Source organism: Chelon labrosus (genome assembly GCF_963514085.1).
Source record: "Chelon labrosus genome assembly, chromosome: 4".
NCBI lineage: Eukaryota > Metazoa > Chordata > Actinopteri > Mugiliformes > Mugilidae > Chelon > Chelon labrosus.
Genome location: NC_140340.1, coordinates 4,155,590 through 4,171,877, shown reverse-complemented (window position 1 = coordinate 4,171,877; position 16,288 = coordinate 4,155,590). Strand labels below are relative to the sequence as shown.

The 16,288-nt window shown below is 44.6% G+C and overlaps 1 protein-coding gene across 3 annotated transcripts in view; it reads left to right on the top strand.

Moving 5' to 3' along the window:
- Window positions 1–2,395: 2,395 nt before the first annotated feature.
- The window catches only part of pdzrn3b (PDZ domain containing RING finger 3b), a 94,244-nt gene continuing 80,351 nt past the window's right edge, over window positions 2,396–16,288 (top strand). For 2 of the 3 annotated variants that reach the window (XM_084543900.1, XM_084543899.1), the window contains exons 1-3: window positions 2,396–3,314; window positions 8,271–8,357; window positions 10,565–10,669. In XM_084543900.1, the coding sequence (XP_084400026.1) occupies window positions 2,601–3,314; window positions 8,271–8,357; window positions 10,565–10,669 (906 nt within the window). In that variant the 5' untranslated portion in view covers window positions 2,396–2,600. The remainder of the gene's footprint in view (window positions 3,315–8,270; window positions 8,358–10,564; window positions 10,670–16,288) is intronic. The other variant, XM_084543901.1, reaches the window with a different exon arrangement.

Sequence of the window (16,288 nt, the reverse complement as noted above, 5' to 3'; positions counted from 1 at the left end):
AGTGTAGGATTACCCACAAGCCCAGACTCTCTCTGTCACACTGTGTCCACAAAGTCTTTGAAAAGCCCTTGTTTTTAGTTCTGGATAATGCACATATGGAAAGATTTTATTGAGCATGGCATCGCATAAAACTGGATTTCCGAACGTGGAGACGACCAGTAGGAACGGGGTATCTGGTAAAGGCAGGGTCAGGTCCAGCACAGGCGCAGTGTGTCCCTACACGGAGCACACACACACACACACACACACCCAGGGTTCCCGCTGGAGTTTCATTTACAATTCAAACACATTCAGCACTATAGGCCCTCCTGCTGGGACTGAAAATGCACTCAAGCGGTGCAGCGTCGTGCTTTCTTTAAATAAGGAGTGCGGCGCGGCGGGTGTGTTCAAACACGAACCCCCTCGGCGGTGCCTCAAATATTAATCTTCATTCTGAACATTGTGATCCGTGTTCATTTTCCCCAACTTAGCCGATCTCCACCTCGTTCAAAGTGTGTTGCAACTTGAAAAGTCTCGCTTGTGGTTGAGTTCCCCACCAGAGTTCCTCGCTTTCACAAGTGTTGTGCATGCCTGAACGCTCACCCACCGCCGTGTTGTAAATATCTAACATTTATGTACAGGAATTTGGCAGTTTGTCATCTAGAAATATGCAGGTGAGGAATTTATGGGTCTTCTTGACATTCCTAGTATTGTAAGATACTACAACGCAATCTATTTTCATTATGTGGACTTCATAACAGCAACTTCTTCTAACAGCAAAAGTATTTTCTGTCTTTGTAGGTCAACTTTATAAACTCTCACTTTAATCATTTGCTGAACAATATATGGCAGCCATGACATTTTTTGTTCAGTGTTTACAAGGTGGTTCGTTAAACTACAAACTAAAAACAGTTTCCTCCTCCATAAAACGTATAGAATTTTACAGTGAATGCCGAACTGCTGTCTTTTGTTTTAACTGTGTAATTTTGTGTTTTGTATTTGTTGCTGCCTATCTTGGCCAGGACTCCCTTGAAAAATAAGTTCTCATCCTTATTATTGCATTCTTCCTATGTGTATAGTTACTTCTATTTCTATGTCTTGTAGATTTGTACTTATTCATTCATCTTCTAACCGCTTGTCCTGTGAAGGGTTGCAGGGGGGCTGGAGCCAATCCCAGCTGTCATTGGGGCGAGAGGCGGGGTCCACCCTGGACAGGTCTCCAGTCTATCACAGGGCTAACACAGAGAAACAGACAACCATTCACACTCACACCTATGGCCAATTTAGAATCACCAATGAACCTAACCAGCATGTCTTTGGACAGTGGGAGGAAGCTGGAGAACCTGGAGAGAACCCACGCAGACACAGGGAGAACATGCAAACTCCACACAGAAAGGAACCAGTCGGCCATGATGGATTAGAACCCAGAACCTTCTGGTTGTGAAGCACCAAGCCACTGTGCTACCCGATTTGTACTTATGGTGTTTCTATTTTTATTTTGTTTTATTTTTATTTTTGTAACTAATCTTACACTATTTTTCTTTTTACTTAGTGTTTATTTTTTATTTTATTTCCTTTTGCTTTATTCCATTTCATTTTTATTTTTGTAACTAATCTTGTAACTGTCTTACACTATTTTTCTTTTTACTAGTGGCTTTCCAGAGTGTTTATTTTTATTTTTATTTATTTTTATTTTTGTAATTACCTTACACTATTTTTCTTTTTACTTAGAGTTTATTTTTAATTTTTATTTTATTTCCTTTATTGTATTTTATTTTATTTTATTTTGTTTTATTTTTATTTTTGTAATTATCTTACACTATTTTTCTTTTTACTAGTGGTTTTCAAAAGTGTATTTTATATTATTATTATTATATGTACAAATGAGCTACTGTGAACAAGTAATTTCCCTCGTGGATCAATAAAGTAAAAGTCTAAATCATAGACCTCAATGGGATCTTCCTGGTTAAATAAAGGTTAAATAAATAAATCAGTTAAATCCCACTGCTCAACCAAACATCCTCCGCGCAGTCAGTAGAGGAGTTACGGTAGAAAGTTCTTCCAAACTGTCCCCCCAGGAATGTTGCCTTCACTGACAGTCAGGAGCGCAGCTTTTTGAGAGTTGAGGTCACATGAAAAAAGTGTCAGACAGATTGAATTTGATATTTTTCATACAAATATCTCGTGTGAACTTTCATAAAAAAGACAACTGGAATATTGTGGAATACATACAGACATAGTTTCTTTTAATTGTCGCTGGGAAGTTTTAACTCATAAATCAAAACTCGCCCCAAATAACAAAAAATATATCTAACTTTATATTTACATATTTGTTTTACATGGTAAGGGGTTTTCTGCGTGACAAGGCAGCGAAAACGTTTTCTTTTTCAGGCTTACAAACTTTTTCAAACTTTAGAGGAAAAAGAGTTCGAGGCGTACCTGAAGGCACCAAAAGTCTTGGTCAATTAGTAGAGTTTAGACAGTGAGGAGAGTCTGTAGTCGGTCTCTGAGAGCGCTCCTCCAATGACCAGCTAAAAAACGCCCCACTGCTCCGACTCAGATCTGCGGGGGTGGGGAGTCCACAAGTTGAGTTTGGATCTTGGAGGAAAAAAAAGCAAAACATGGGATTCGAGCTGGACCGCTTCAAGGGGACCGTGGACCCGGATTTCAAATGCAACTTGTGCAATAAAGTCCTGGAGGACCCGCTGACGACTCCGTGCGGCCACGTCTTCTGCTCCGGCTGCGTGCTGCCCTGGGTCGTCCAGCAGAGCAGCTGCCCCGTCAAATGTCAGCGGATCTCCACCAAAGAGCTGAACCACGTCCTGCCCCTGAAAAACCTCATCCTGAAGCTGGAGATCAAATGTGACAACCACGCGAGGGGCTGCGATGCCGTGGTGAAGCTGCAGCATCTGGCCGAGCACGCCGAGATGTGCGAGTACTCCCCGGCGAAGTGCAGGAATAAAGGATGCGACGAGGTGCTCAGCCTGAGGGACATGGATGCTCACATGCGGGAGACGTGCGACTACAGGCCGGTGGGGATTTGCGAGAGCGGCTGCGGGCTGATGCTCACCCACAAGGAGCAGAGGCTGAACAGCCACTGCTGCCTGAGAGCCCTGAAGGCGCACAACAACGCGCTGCACTGCAAAATCATCATCCTGGACAGGGAGTTCAAGAAGCAGACCATAAAAGCCAACAAGAGGGAGAAGTCACTCCTGGCGCAGCTTTCCGCCGTGCACAGCGAGCTGCAGATGACAGCGCTGAAATATCAGAAGAAATTCACCGAGTACAGCGACAGGATCGACTCCCTCACCAAGACCGTGGCTTTCTCCTGCAAGGTAAGCAGCAAAGTTTCTGCTCTGAGTGGCTTCTCTGTCTCTCAGACCCTGCAGCCTGTGCAGGAAATGCTTGAAACACAAAGAAAACTAAAGAAAAGTACATATAATTTCAAAATCTCGTTGCCCAAAGTTAATCCTAACACCCCCTGCTATATGCTTTGACCTTAGGTCTTAAGTGACATCCTCGGAGCCAACTTTATAGCCTGTAAAATATCTTTCTCAGCATGTTTGCTTGCATTCAGGGACCCAGTGTGTCACTTTTTATGGGACCTCCATGTTGTTTGTTCTTGTTAAACCTCAAACCAGATGAAAATGGAAGTCAAACCTATTGAGGAATAAATTTTATTTATTTATTTATTTTCCATTTTGGAAGCAAATCTCCAAAGAGTTTGTTTCTGGGCTGTCTGCTTTGAGTCATGGGTGTCAGCTGTGGCGCTGGCCAGCTGGCAGTCGATGGGGGAGGGCCAAATATTTACTGCAGTTCTGTACACAACAAGAGCCAGGTCCCGGTTTATACTGCCTGCTTCGCCTGCGTGCTTGTTTGAGGCTGCCTGTCATCGGATGCTCGCCCTCCTCTTCCCAGAGACAATCATAACAAATTAGAATCGCGGCTGCGGCCGAGTCGCTGGCACACCGGAGCTGCTGAGAGCCTCAACGGTTCCTCTGAGCCGAGGCGCTGAAAGGCCCCTTTCTTTTAAATCCAAGTGTTTTAGGGATGCTGTGATAATGGGCGAGGTGTGGCGTTCATTCCCTTCCAACATTTAGTCCTAGAAGAAGCAGTCAGAGCTGGATCTGTGGTTAACAGTGTGCTCCAGTACAAGGCCTCCATTGAGGAGGAGGAGGGGGAGAAAGCCCAGGAACCCTCTGGTGTAAGGATGTTTTATGGTTCAAGTTTAAAAACCCGCTGGGCGATTATCAGCATCATAAAGGATGCAGAAGTTCATAAGTCAGCTAATGAATTGAATTAGTGCTTGTTGGTTGCATTAGTGCTGCTGGTGATCTGCAGAGGGGAGTGGTTAGACCGAGACCAGGCCTAGTCAGAGGAAGGCACATGAAGAAGTATCCCATGAAGAGATGTGGATGAACGGGAGCTTCTCCTCTCATTTTACACCTCTTCAGCCGTTTTTTTCTCTCCACTAAATCACCTTTCAAACATGTCATTCATCTCTCTTTTTTTTCATCCGTCCGTTTTATGTTTGCTTGGCGCTTTCATCTCCTCGTTTCGGGCTCAGTTCCCAGCAAAACGTGTTCCGGTAGACTGGTAAATTGCGCATCAGAAGCGCCGACGCGTGGAAATCCTGCACTCGCTCGCCCGGCCGGGCCTGCCTGGAGCTCGGCTAGTTATCATAGCTCATTTAACAGCGCCGTCTCAGTCCCTGCCACCGCCGAGACATACGTTGAGTGTATTATTCCTTGCCGCTAATGCAAACAGAAGGAATGAAGTACCCCGTTCTGGGCGCGCCGTGAACACACATAAAAGACCGGAATTGCTTCAGAAATCATCCAAATGAGGGAGAGAGGGAGCAGGCCGAGATGAGAAGCAACAGCTCTTAGGGGATGGTGATTGGTTGGATTTAATGGAGAAAGGCTTTTTTATTGGATCCAGTGAAGCAGCGAACAGTTTGTGGGAGAATACTAAATGGCAATATGAAACAGAAGCGCGATTAGCTGCAGGAGGTGGGCGACCTGCACCTATCAAGTCTGATGACATCTATGTCTTGTTAATCATTTCTCATGGGGAGGAGGGAGGAGGGTGGGGGTATTTTGACCTGTCATAGCAGGAAAAGCGTAACGTAATGCCACGCGGGATGGCTGTGCCTCTTTGAAGCCATGCTAGGGAGCCAGCATCCACAGCACCATGAGCCCGGAACAAGTAAATGGAGTGGATCTGTTACCAGCTGTGTTTCACAGTTCATAATGTCACTGGCAGAGAAGGGTCCAATGCAGACTTGTCCCTCGAGTCGTTCTCAAAAAGGAGTGGACACGGGGGGCCCGTCGTTTCACGGGACGTCTGACGGTTAACCTACTTTTGTTAGTTTCCGAGTCTCTCCGTTAAACTTCCCCCGGCTTAGGCTTCCCGAGCCAGATGGAGGATTTTAATGTCGCCCTTTTAATAACCAGTCAGCGCCTGAGCAAGATCAGGATGACCCGTGTGTGTTTGTGGAATAACTGACTGCAGTTTCCAATAATAGTACTCCCTGCTAAACGTCTTCAGCGAGCCAGGAAGAGCAATAAAACAAAGTACAAACAAAAAAGAGAAGAAGAAGAAGAAGAAGCTCAGATCTCTCTCCCTCTCTCTCTCTGGTTCACTTCAGGGCTGCCGGGAGAGCTGTCACAGTTTCCGTTCAGCCCTTAGATCAGCGTTTTCGGGCTGTTAGCGATGACAGTGTTTGCGCTCCTTGATGCGATAAAGAGCGCCTTTCAACGTCGCCAGACATCAAGCTGATTTAGCCTCCCCCTTTGAATTTGAATTTGTGTAAGCAGCGGTAAGAGCGCGGGCTAATTTTAAGAAGCAGGAATCGAAGGGATCGCTTAACGGGATGATGTGGCCTATTAGCTGTTTCACACGCGCGGATGACAAGTGCATGAGGCGGCAGATCGCACTTAGAAAAGCCGCCGTGAAGTCACAGAAATGCTTATTTTGTTGAGGAAAAAAAAGAAATGTGTCAGGGTGCCGGTTTCTTTGTGTGCTTAGCTGATACTGAAATGAAAGCTGCAGAGGCCGAGAGGTCACCAAGTCTCTTGATGAAATGCCAGCACTTCTTAAGTCAATATTTTCCTTTTTCTTGTTATGCATCGCAGTACCTATACTATAATTAGATGGGCAGTGTTAAGATAGACGGAGGGGAAGGCAGCTTGACGCAGGACAGACTCGGAAAGTGTGACGGGTGCTGAGGTGAAGGCTCGCCGGGGCCGTGCCAAGTCACCAGTGAGCAGCAGCCGACTAAAGTTTCACTCCTCGCTAACAAGCCTCTCTTCTCTTCTTTATTTTTTCCATTAGCCTTAAAGCATTTGTTTGCTCAAATGAGCCTCGCGTGATCACGTTTTGCATTTTTTTTTTTTGCAGTTTTATTTTTATTTTTATCACCTATGCACACCTGATGTTTTAGCCTCCTGAAGAGCTTTACTTCATTTCTTGGGGATTAGAGCTTTGCTAGAGTGTTTGCAGATGTGGGGGGAAGAACAGGGGGAAAAAAAAGAGAAAACTAAACACACTCCCTAATTACTGTGAGTTCATTTTAATGGCTCTTGCAGACGAAATGTGAAGCACCTTTAAAACCCATCCACTTTTGTTTTTGGGGCCCGTGGCGGACTTCAGTGACACTCTGGTGGATGCAGGGGCTCTGCTGCTTCGTCGCTTTCCTTCATCCGACGCTGCTCAGCCTGATGCCCAACTGTCTTCCCGTTGACAGCGCCGGCTGTAGTCACTGTAATTCAGAGGCATGCGTCGCCGGTGCTGCCTTGACATAGTGCAGGAGCGCACATTCCAGCGTGGGCCGACACGGACGTGATGGTCCTTCTGGCCTATATGGCAGTCGGGACGCTGTACGTGCCAATACGATCTGCCTTATATTTAGTCTCCGTGTGTCGCGGCGTGCTGAAGTGGCAGCTGAAATTATGTTACCTCATAACTCCTCTGTAAGTCCCGCTTAAAAAAACAGATTGAGGGCTGACTCTGCGAGTTTCCCAGAGGTTTTCATGTCATGTTGCCTCTAAGTGAGAGCTCCGCTGGCGTATTCATTTACATAGGACAAGGGTTTACGTGTGAGAGAGAGAGAGAGAGAGAGGAGCTGGTCGTTCTTCCTTGACCTGACCTTGACTTTAATAAATTAAAGTCAAGACCTATACTGATCAGCCACAACATTAAGACCACTAACAGGAGAAGTAAATAACATCGACCATCTTGTGACAGTTCATTGTTCTGCTGGGAAACTTCTGGACCTGGTATTCATTGGTGTGGATGTTACTTAGACATGTAGCACCCACCTGGACCAGACCAGGCACCCCCACCCCATAGCAATGACACTCCTTGATGGCAGCAGCCATCCCCAGCAGGATGCAGCCTGAAGGCACACACACAAAAACTGAGCCTCTGTTCTGAGATCTATACAATTTTAGGAAGGTGGTCATAATGTTATGCCTGATCGGTGCGTCTTAGTGTACAGTATGAAACAAGACCCTTCATAACTAACTCCGTTAATTTGATTCTACATTCTACATTCATCTGATCAGTAAATATTAAATAAAACCTAATAATGATGTTGTTGTTGAGGTCCTGCTATGAAAAACACATTTCTGTATATAGTAGTGGGTTAGCAATGGTTGTCAAACTTATTGATAATAACATAATTAGAAATGATATGGAAATATGTAACTAGAATATTGGTTTCGTGGAAAATAAGACTCACCTGGCGAGGATAATGTTTATCTCTATCTAAGAGATTCAAGCAGCTCTATGACACATGAACCTGACTAATCTAATCATATCTGTTTGGCATAAAGTCATTATCCAGGTTTGCTGAGAAGCGAGTGATGTTTTCTCCACTTTTAGCTGAATGCTAATGCCCAGAAATGTCGTGCAGAGAGCTTGTGACCTAGAGGACAGTTGATGGTTTAATCTTTTTGTTGCTCTGCTATAGTATAGCGTGTACAGCTTGAATTTATTGCAGCTGCAAAAAAGGTGCTGTCTGTTATGTAAGCGTATAATTTTGCTCTTGTGATTCGAAAAGCTGCGGTTTCTCTGCAAAATTGAATTCACGTGTCAGATGTGCCGCTTTCACACTTTTCATTAACTCTCTTTGACTCCGTACCCATAAGGTCGCGAACCATTTTATCCTGATCTGTTCTCTCAGCCCTCAGTTCAGTCATTCTATCCCTCACATGGAGCTAATGATGAACCTCCTGCCATCCCCTTTTTGCTCACGTCATCTCTTTCTTCTGTCTGTCTGTCTGTAGGAGGGCGAGACTAAAAGCGTGACGGTCGTCCTTCTTCGCGAGGGCGGATCTCTGGGTTTTAACATCGTAGGAGGAAGGCCATGCGCGGTAGGTTAAAAGCCAAGGGTCTCGGAGCTTTCATCCCCCCACTCCCCCACTCCCCCGGTGATCAGCCAAGTGTCATATGGCAACCCAGGAATGAATAGCACATACTGGAAGCGCCACAAGCCTTCTCCGCACTGACTGACACAGCGGGCATGTGTTTCCTAGTCTGTGGATAGATGGACCGCATCTATCAAGTTTTATTGTGTTTATATATTGGTCTGGCTTCAGCGGATTTGGCATCACAGATAAAATAAAAATAATAAAAAAAAAACTATAATTACTTTTATGAGAGTTAAATCTGGGATTATGGCTTTGGCCGCAGTTGTTTTGTCTCTAATTGAGGGGATTTTGGTGGTGAGGTAAACACAGAGGAGAGGACAGGGTCTTTTTACGCCGGCCTGAACCTTTCACAGCCACTTTCAGCCTCCGAAGTAGTAGCAGTCATTAATGATGCCACAGTGAAGGGTTGAAAATATCTCAGCAGCTCTATTGCAGCTCTATCTCCCATACATGGAGCTTCTTTCTGCAGCCTATTGAAATGTCGCCCCCCCTCACCTCCCTCATATCTGTTTCACCAGGAGTGCACTCCTCTGTTACTACAGGCTCGCTTCTTCTTCTTTCTTTTTTTTTTTGCAGCCGCAGTGACGCACGTCTCTGAAGTGACATACATTATCACGGTAAAACTTTTTATAGCGGGAAACTATAAAAAGATCTCCACATAAAAAGGCTAAGGTTTTCTTCCCCCGGTCTGGCCACGGTTTCATAGATTTGCAACCTGCTCAGCCGTTGTGACAGAACCATGCATCAACCATAGCAGCAGCAGAGATAATACTTGGCTCATTGCTGTCCCGGCTAGCCTCAAATCAACAGTCTGCGTAAGAAACTATTCATTAGAGTGGAAATAGCCAACATCCCCAGTATCCTTTGGCACATGTGTTTCATGTGGCTGTTATACTGGTATTGCTTGGTGAGCGCAATCAGCTGCCAGGTTTTGCGGTCCATAGAACGGAGCAGTTTGTCTACAAGTCTAGAGATGCCAGTGGTGAGACAACGTAGTAAGCTTGTTGAAGAATTTGCATAGCATTGCATATGATATCAGGCATATCATTATGACCACTGACAGGAGAAGTGAAGAACATCTTGACTATCTTGTGACAGTTCATTGTTCTGCTGGGAAACTTCTGGACCTGGCATTCATTGGTGTGGACTTAGACATGTAGCACCCACCTAGACCAGACCAGGCACCCCCACCCCCTAGTAATGACACTCCTTGATGACAGCAGCCATCCCCAGCAGGATGCAACCACAAAAACCTTTAGGAACAACTAAAAAAAAAACATGAAGAACAGCACAAGGTGTTGACCTGGCCTCCAAATTCACTAGATCCCAAACTGATCGAGAATTTGTGGGATCAAAGACCCCCCCACTAACAACATTCTGTTGCCAGACACCACAGGACACCCTCAGAAGGCCCATGTCCATTCTCTGATGAATCACAGCTGTTTTGGAGACCGACACTATATTAGGAAGGTGGTCATAATCTTATACCAGTTCGGTGTATGAAGCCCCTGAAACAGGAGAGCAGACCAGAAATGATTAATTAGCGTCTGTACTGTGACTTCTGAGACTTCTGAGCTTTATGCGTCCTATTAAAGTCTAGTCGAGTTGCAGACCTCGGCGTAAGTGTTGAACACGTTTCCTGCGGTTTTGGAGAGAGTGCTGAGAAAGCCGCTAAAGCCAGACTTTAGCTCTCACTCCGGGGCCGCTGCCACCGTCCTGGATGTAGACTAACATCCTGTACCTTCAGCATGTTAACATTTAGGCATCAGGCTCAGCCCCTCCAGGCCTGGGAAGCATCTGAAATTAAAGCTAATCCTTAAGTCCACACACAAGGGCAGGGAGGAAAGGTCACCTCACCCAAATTACAAAAAGACATGTTTTTTCACTGAGAGCCACAGAGGTGTCCAGAACTTCCAGATACTCTTGGCTTTTATGCACCGAAACATTGAGATTGGCAACAAAAAACAGCCTCAACTGGCACTTTTGCTGCTTAAATGACCAAACCCTTTCCCTTGTTGGGTTTGTTTGGCGTCTGCACAAAGTTTCCAGGCTTTTTAAAAGTAATTTGGCAGGTTTTATTTAGCGATTCATTGAATGTTCTGTGTTCTGCCATTTCCCCTTAACAAACTTGAGTTCATTTTCTTCCCCAGGACGACAGTGACAGCACAAATGAAGGCATCTTCGTATCCAAGATTGTAGAGGAGGGTCCAGCGGACAAGGAGGGAGGCCTTCTAATCCACGACAGAATAATAGAGGTATGTGTCCTTAACTGGAGTGTTTTAACGTGAACGAAGAAAAACAAGGTTCTGTAAATGTGCAATGAGAGAAAACACAACTTCTGGAAATGTGACGCATCAAATGAGAATATGCATTTAGGGCTTTTCTCTCAGTTGCAGGAAATAAATCCTGCAGACAGCTAACATTTCATTATCTGCATATTATTTACTACCAGTAAATACCCAGGCCGAGGCTTCCTTAAGTGGAGAGTCGCTGCAGCTAGTCTGAGACAAACCCGAGGCAAGGCTGTCTGTCTTTGCTTTCGCATCGAGCCAGTGCCTCGCGTTCGCTTCCCCGCTAACAAATCCCTTGTGACAGAGCTGCCGCGTAGCATCCTCCTCTCGCCTTTTAAGCAGAATCTCGTGCGGGAAGGGCCGACTCACCCCGAGGTCAACTTTGAAGGACGTGCTGAAAAACTCCTCGGCGTCACAAAGGTTGCTTTTATGGAACGGTTGTCGAACCAGAAACGTGCACAATGGCTGCATTGAAACGAGAGGTTCGTGCGGATTACGAGCGTGTATTACTGCTCGCCCGCAAGATGACAAATATGGTTTTGTCGCGGGCTTTATTGTCAAACCTCAGTGAAATTGCCCCGGAGGATTTTGACCAGCGCATAGCTCGCAGAGATGTTTGTGGAAAGTGTTTACAAGAAAAGAAGACTTCAACATCTGGACTGCGTAGAGCACTCCATCCTGTCATCTGTTGCAGCTGAACGCTAAATACTTAACAATCAGATGATGTGAAAATCCCACTGGCACAAGCCGCACGCTTTGGCCTCTAAACAATGTGGTTTTTAAATACAACGACGCCAGCTACAGTACGATGTGACATGTTAGTCCTCGGTTACAATCACCTCCGGTAACACAATCAAGTGTCTCAGTGCAACTCGAGATTTGTCGTCAGATCCCCTGACAAAGGGCAAGTTAAACCAGCAGTTCGCTCGCGTTTGCTCGGTGACTCGAGGGCCAAGAAGCGACTCCAAACGGGCCGCTTGCCGGACGTGCACGAGTGCGCGTCCTCGCTTTGCATCTGCCGTGTCTGTTTTCATGAGCTTGCGTGCATGTGTGCGCTCGGGTAGGGTTGGTCTGCAACCCGTTAACGGGCCAGATGTTTCTGTATTTGGTTTCCTTGAGGAGGTATCTTGTGTAGGATTTAATGCCGAGATAGACGTTCACCTTTTATTGGCTCCAGTAAAAGAGGCTAACAGATTTAGCTGTAGGATAAGGCCGCGCTTCGGTTTGTCTCGTTTTCAAGCTTTTGTGGTTGGCAGTCACAGAATCTCGTGGACACATGAGCATGAGAGGATGTGAAGAGCCTAAGGAGGTAGCAAAGTGCCCTATTAAGTGACCTTTTCTTTTCAAGAGGTGAGGGATTACAAGACGAACGACAACAAAATAAATCAACCATTGAAACGGTAACATATACAGTTTAGAGCTGATATCCCGCATGCTTTATTAAAGGGGAAACCTGAGAGTGGAGGCGGGTCATATTTCGAACCCACTCATTCTTTGTTGACTAGTTGAAGCAGAAAAGAAAATAATAAAAGTTTCATGTCGTATTTTTTCAAACCACAATGAGAAATGCAGCATCATAACGCAGTTTGCAGTCTCATGGGTTACAGCTGTAACCCCGGGTGACTGGTGAATCAAAGGAAATGAATCCAAGGCGCCGGAAGGCAGTTTCATGTTCGTGTTTTGAAGTCGTGGGTTGAAACCAGCATCCTTTAACTGTGTCCTATTTAGCATCCTGTACGGGACATTAGCGAAATGCAGCAGTCATCTAACCTGGTTTCTCGTCACATCTCACGTTTCATGTGCGTTTCATATCATACTGTAATGCTAGACGCAGCCGATCGTCTCTGTAGGGAAGGGATTTTCCGCGCTGCTGTAGATGTGCTTTTCAGGCCGTGATAAGAATATGTTTAAACTTGTTATCACGGTCATTATCTGTCGTTCTTTTTATTGTTGTTGCAGTTTATTTAATTTTCTAGCCTGCCCCCAAGGTCCCTGAGCCCAGAATGGTTTTGATGACACTTTTCAAATTAGCTTTTTCTCAGGCTAATAGTCCAACATCTAAAGATATATTATTCAGTGGTGCTGTATTGTACTGTACTGTGAGCGTTCTTTGAATTAAAGTCAAGACTTACACCGATCAGCCACAACATTATGACCACTGACAGGAGAAGCAAATAACATCGACCATCTTGTGACAGTTCAATGTTCTGCTGGGAAACTTCTGGACCTGGCATTCATTGGTGTGGATGTTACTTAGACATGTAGCACCCACCTAGACCAGACCAGACCAATTTTATTTTAGAGTTTGCCTCATTTTAAAGTGTATTTTTTTATTATAATTTCTTTTTTCTTAACTTAAACTACAATACTGACTCATTATTTCCCTATCAAGTTGCTTATTTTCTTATTTTCGTACACAGCACATACTGAGACTCATTAACTCTCATTTGGAGTCGTGTTTCCAGCTACCCAAGCCAAATTTTCACTCTCCTCCCAGCCCTGTCATGTCACACTCTGCTGTGTTCATTAGCTCGTCTGCCGTTAGTTGTTGCACAGGTTGCTTTTAGTGGCTTTGTCGGAGCTTTCTCAGTGTAAACAGTCGCCTGCTGCAGCTGGAAACAAGGCTGCTGAAAGCTGAGTTAGCAGCTGGACAACCAAAACAGAGAAGGGTTGAAAGTCTCCGCGGCGCCCTGTAGATTGCCGAACTACAAATTAGCCCCTTTCACGTTGAACATGGTCACATGGTCCACTTTTAAAAATGAAAATGACTGACTGATGCCGCTTTAAGGATAGAACTCAGAAACCTTAAGGCTTGTATTTCCACCCTCATTCTCCGTTACAGTGGAAAGAAAAACGTTTGCACATGAAATCAGGTTTACCAGCGTATGGAGATGATAATTTTGACAGCCATTCACAAGGCATAACATAACCCTGCTATGGGGGGATCAGCTGCTCTGTAAAGGGACAATCATATTACATGGAGGAGTGAAATGCTCGTTCACCTGAGGAGGCAGAAAACCACAGCGCTGTCGACAGAGGTGTTTTCTCTTCCTGTAGTAGAGGTGTTAGTTCCAGTAAGTCTATATGGATGTAACATGTACATGCTGATCCATGGCTTGTCCTTCCATAACAGGCTCTTAGCGGGGGAGTGCGATAGCAGATGGCTGTCTCGTAGCAGAGCTACAGGCTGGTATGAATCAGCACATGAATACCTCCTTGTTCAGACAGACATTTTTTTCTCATAAAAAAAACCTTGAGCTGTGTTTGCTTTTGCTCGCCCCTCTGCAAGCCGAGGAGTCTTAGCACTCCAGTCAGGATCTCTGCGTGTTTGCACCAGGATTTGATAAATACGTTTTGATTCAGTCTCACAGTGGGACAGATCTGTTAAGGATCCTGCTCTGTAGACCTGGCTTATTCTCTAATCACGCTTTCAGATAGCTGATGGATTTATAATCAGATGTCGTGTGGAAAATGTTAATATAACCACAGGATTTTTAAATTTGTCTCACTTCACACTGAGCAATACTGAAATTCAGACAAGAGTCTGTTGCTGCTGTGTTTTGTTTTTTACATTTCGGCCCCTGTTCACATCTGGTATTAACATACGTCCTGAGTGATCCGATCGCCTCAAAGTACAGGTGTGAACACATCCAAGGCACGTTGAGGATGCATCTGATATCCAATTGCTCAGACCACGACCGGCAAACGCTGTCTGGACGTGTGTGTGTTCACACTTCCTTTAGTGGTGTGAACACACATTGCGTCCTGGCCACACTGACGGACCGCCTACTCAGCTGATGTCCTGTAGCAATAAGCGGGAATTTTTGCCTCTTTCATTCAGTAAAATAGTACACACATTGTCAAAGGTCAAAGAGGTTTTTTTTTAGCATCATTTCAAACATATATAGGTGCAGTACATAGTGAGATGAGAGGACGTTCCTCCAGGACCATGGAGCTGCAAGAAGACGTAGGACTAAGTACAATACAAGGAAATAAGCATAAAATATGTGTGTGCAAGCTTATGCAGACAATACAAGAGTGCAAAGAATGTGAACAGTGCAAGAATGAGAGACGGTGCAAGGACTAACAATACAATACAGCAGTGTTTCCCCTAATTATGATGCTATCCCAGCTATTAACAATGTATGAAATGTCTGCATATAAAATAAGACGTGTTGTGTTTTGCATCAGTCCGTTTTTAAATGACCGTAATAACGCTGGCATTGGCTTTAGCGACAAACAGCAGCAGCCTGTGCAACGTCTGGAGTCGTTTTCTTTGGGTTTTCATGAACTCTCTTTAAATAATTGTAAATCTCAATGGTTTAAAAAAAAAAAAAAAACGAGCACAAATATCGGGTTTTAAAAAGTGGCGGCAATGTCAATTTTTTTTAATTAATGAATAACACAAATAGCTTCACATGCTAGTAGTAGGTTAAATTCAGTCCGTTATGAGACCATGGCGGGTCGCCATAGTGTTAACATGCTATGTGAAACCCTGATACAGACAGTACAAAACACTTGGGAGACAATGATAAAAAGAGATTACACAAAAACAGAGAGCAGACTAAGAGGATATGAGTTAGGGGTGATTCAGTGTTTTCCACAAGATTTCGTGAGACCCTGGTGTTTTTTCTTTCTTTCTTTCTTTGAGGAGGATTCTACTGCCCATGATTATGTTGCTATCCCAACTATTAAAACAATTATACAGTATATGAAATGTCTGCACACAAAATAAGATCATGCGTTTTGTATCAGTCCGTTTTTAAATGACGTAATGACGCAAATATTGGGTTTAGCGTTAAACAGCAGAGGCCTGTGCAGTTCATTTACAGGAATACTAAGCAATTTTCTGTTGAGACATGATATTCTATGGACAAATGTATTTAAAATTAAATTATTAAAGTATCAGTCAATAAATCTAACTCATAGTAAACAGTTGACTTTCAATCTTTCTTTGCTAGCTAGCGCTTATAAAGTTAAGCTAGTTCACGTGGTTACGTCATGATGCACAAAAGCAACAAACAGCGCTGTGCATGGTTCGTATACAGTGATAGGCAGTGATCTACTGCAAGAAGTTGGTGTATTATTGCAAACAAACCTCAAAACTGTGATTGGACCTTGAGTGGCGGCTGCACGTGGAGACGCATTTTAATCCCAGGTGTGAGCACATGCACTTAAAGCTCGATACCTGAGGTTGGCCCACTCAGAATGCATATTAATACCAGGACCTGAACAGAACCTCCTGCATTCTTCAAGTCCCTTCTATCTGTAGATTATGTCACAGTCCCAGTTCCTGCAGCTCTCGGGTTGAAGGGGGATGTTTTCTGTGTGGGCTTCTGAGTGTGAAAATAGGAAGAGAGCGGAGACGCTGGGGCTGTTGTTGTAAATGTCGCCTTGTAAATCCTCGGCAAACATTCTCAGGTCGCGGAGGGTGAACAGCAACAACTACTTTAAAATAAACTGACACTGGGCTCAGGCCGCGTCGGCTCTATACAAGGTTGTGTTGAGAGTGTTTTTTTTGGGGGGTCGTGGGACGTGTCTAGCCAGCTGGAATGTGTGCCAGTTAAGACAATGTTTATATAA